Source organism: Aplysia californica, unplaced genomic scaffold, assembly GCF_000002075.1.
Source record: "Aplysia californica isolate F4 #8 unplaced genomic scaffold, AplCal3.0 scaffold00067, whole genome shotgun sequence".
NCBI classification, from domain to species: domain Eukaryota; kingdom Metazoa; phylum Mollusca; class Gastropoda; order Aplysiida; family Aplysiidae; genus Aplysia; species Aplysia californica.
The window spans coordinates 902,914-904,455 of record NW_004797337.1 but is presented as its reverse complement, the minus strand read 5'-3'; the positions used below and the strand labels follow the sequence as shown (position 1 = coordinate 904,455).

Below are 1,542 nucleotides of genomic sequence, written 5' to 3'. Positions count from 1 at the left end.
GGGGAGTGAGAAGTGATACTTGTTCTAATGTAAAAGTAGAAAAGAAATCAGTAAGCTTAGCTGCAAAAGGGTACACAAATTTAAAACAAGTGAGGTTTAAGAACTTGCACTAAAGACGAAAGAATGGTAGAATTAATGATAATGGATGAGAACTGACCAGAGGAAAAAATGAAATGAAAGTCGATTATTTTGGGTGGAAAGCAAAATAGAAAAGTAATTATGACTTGGTCTCTTCTAGTGTGGGGGCTCTTTATCTTCTCCAGCAAAGTCAAAGTCACTCCTGAGAGTGAGAATGTATAAAAAAAAGTATGTGCACTATCTTATCGGCAATTCAACCAGGTCTTTGCAAAACTCTGGCCTGAGATACAACATCGACACTTATGCTCTTCTTCAAGTTTTGAAACCGAAAGTAACAGAACCACTAAAGTTCAACGTAATATTAACAAAATAGAAATGTAAAAGACACGGATATTGTTCTTAAATCTCACCTGCTGGTAGACTTTGTTAAGATTTCCCCTGACAATGTCGATCTCTGGTCGCTCCCACAAGTCCTTCATACCGGACACTGCGGAGTCTCTAGCGCTGTAGATGGCGTTGCTGTATTCTTCTGGCAGTTCAATGGAAGTGATGTAGGGTGAAATGTCCACATTCTTGACCTCTACAAATCTGTTTGCGATGTAGTCTACGTAGCTGGTGTTGTGCACTGTGTCTGTGAAAGGGAGAGGGGGACGAGATTTGGTTTTAAGGAAGGATGTTTTTCAAACAATGCTTGGGTGTGGACATAAAGAACATCTTATGTCACTTTGGTTACACAAAAACATAATTGATTGAATTCACAAGGCCCCTTTTTTGATATTTTATTGTATCAACGTAAACCTATTCTGTCCACGGTGAGAAGTAAAAATTCTGGCAGCGCAGAAAATTAAGTGAGTTAAGTGTTTAAACAGTCTGAATTGTTTTCAGATGGCGTAAAATTAAGATTTAAGCCTTGTTCAGGAACGCAGACGTTTAAGATGTTCTTTTTTTTTGGTAAGTGTTTTACGGCGCTCGCAACTGCATAAAGTCATATGAGCGCGGGACATATTAAACATTTTCAGTTGGTAGGAAATTTTGAATTTTTCGCGGGTGGCGCCGAAGTCTACTCGTATCGATTTTAGCCCACCAAGGGATCTTTAACGTGCGCAACTTGCACATGGGCCCACCGAGATTTTTAAGCCCTTGTCCGAGAAGGCTAGGTGTAGATCTTTCCTATCAGAAATCAGGGGTGTGGCTGAAAGACAAGTAAGAAGGAGCCAAGGAGTAGCAGTAGAAAGGCTGCAGAAAGAGTCAGGAGCCCAGAGGAGGGGGCAAAAGAGGTGAAGGGTGGGGGCAGAAAGAGGAGACGAAAGCAGACGACAAAACATTGCTAGAGGAGGTGAAAGGAGACACTTTTAGAGAAGAAAATTTTTCGATCGCTACCCGGATTCGAACCCGGGACCTTTGAATGAGAGGCCAACACTTTAACCTCTAGGTCATATTGAGAGCCCCCAGATGTTCATCAAC

The 1,542-nt window shown here is 41.4% G+C and overlaps 1 protein-coding gene across 1 annotated transcript in view; it reads right to left on the bottom strand.

Annotated features, from left to right (window-relative positions):
* LOC101854071 overlaps positions 1-1,542 on the bottom strand; it is a gene marked incomplete in the record, with an annotated part of 44,381 nt that overhangs the window by 2,042 nt on the left and 40,797 nt on the right. Inside the window, 1 exon segment of the mRNA XM_013079874.2 lies at positions 489-709. Within this exon segment, the coding sequence (XP_012935328.2) occupies positions 489-709 (221 nt within the window).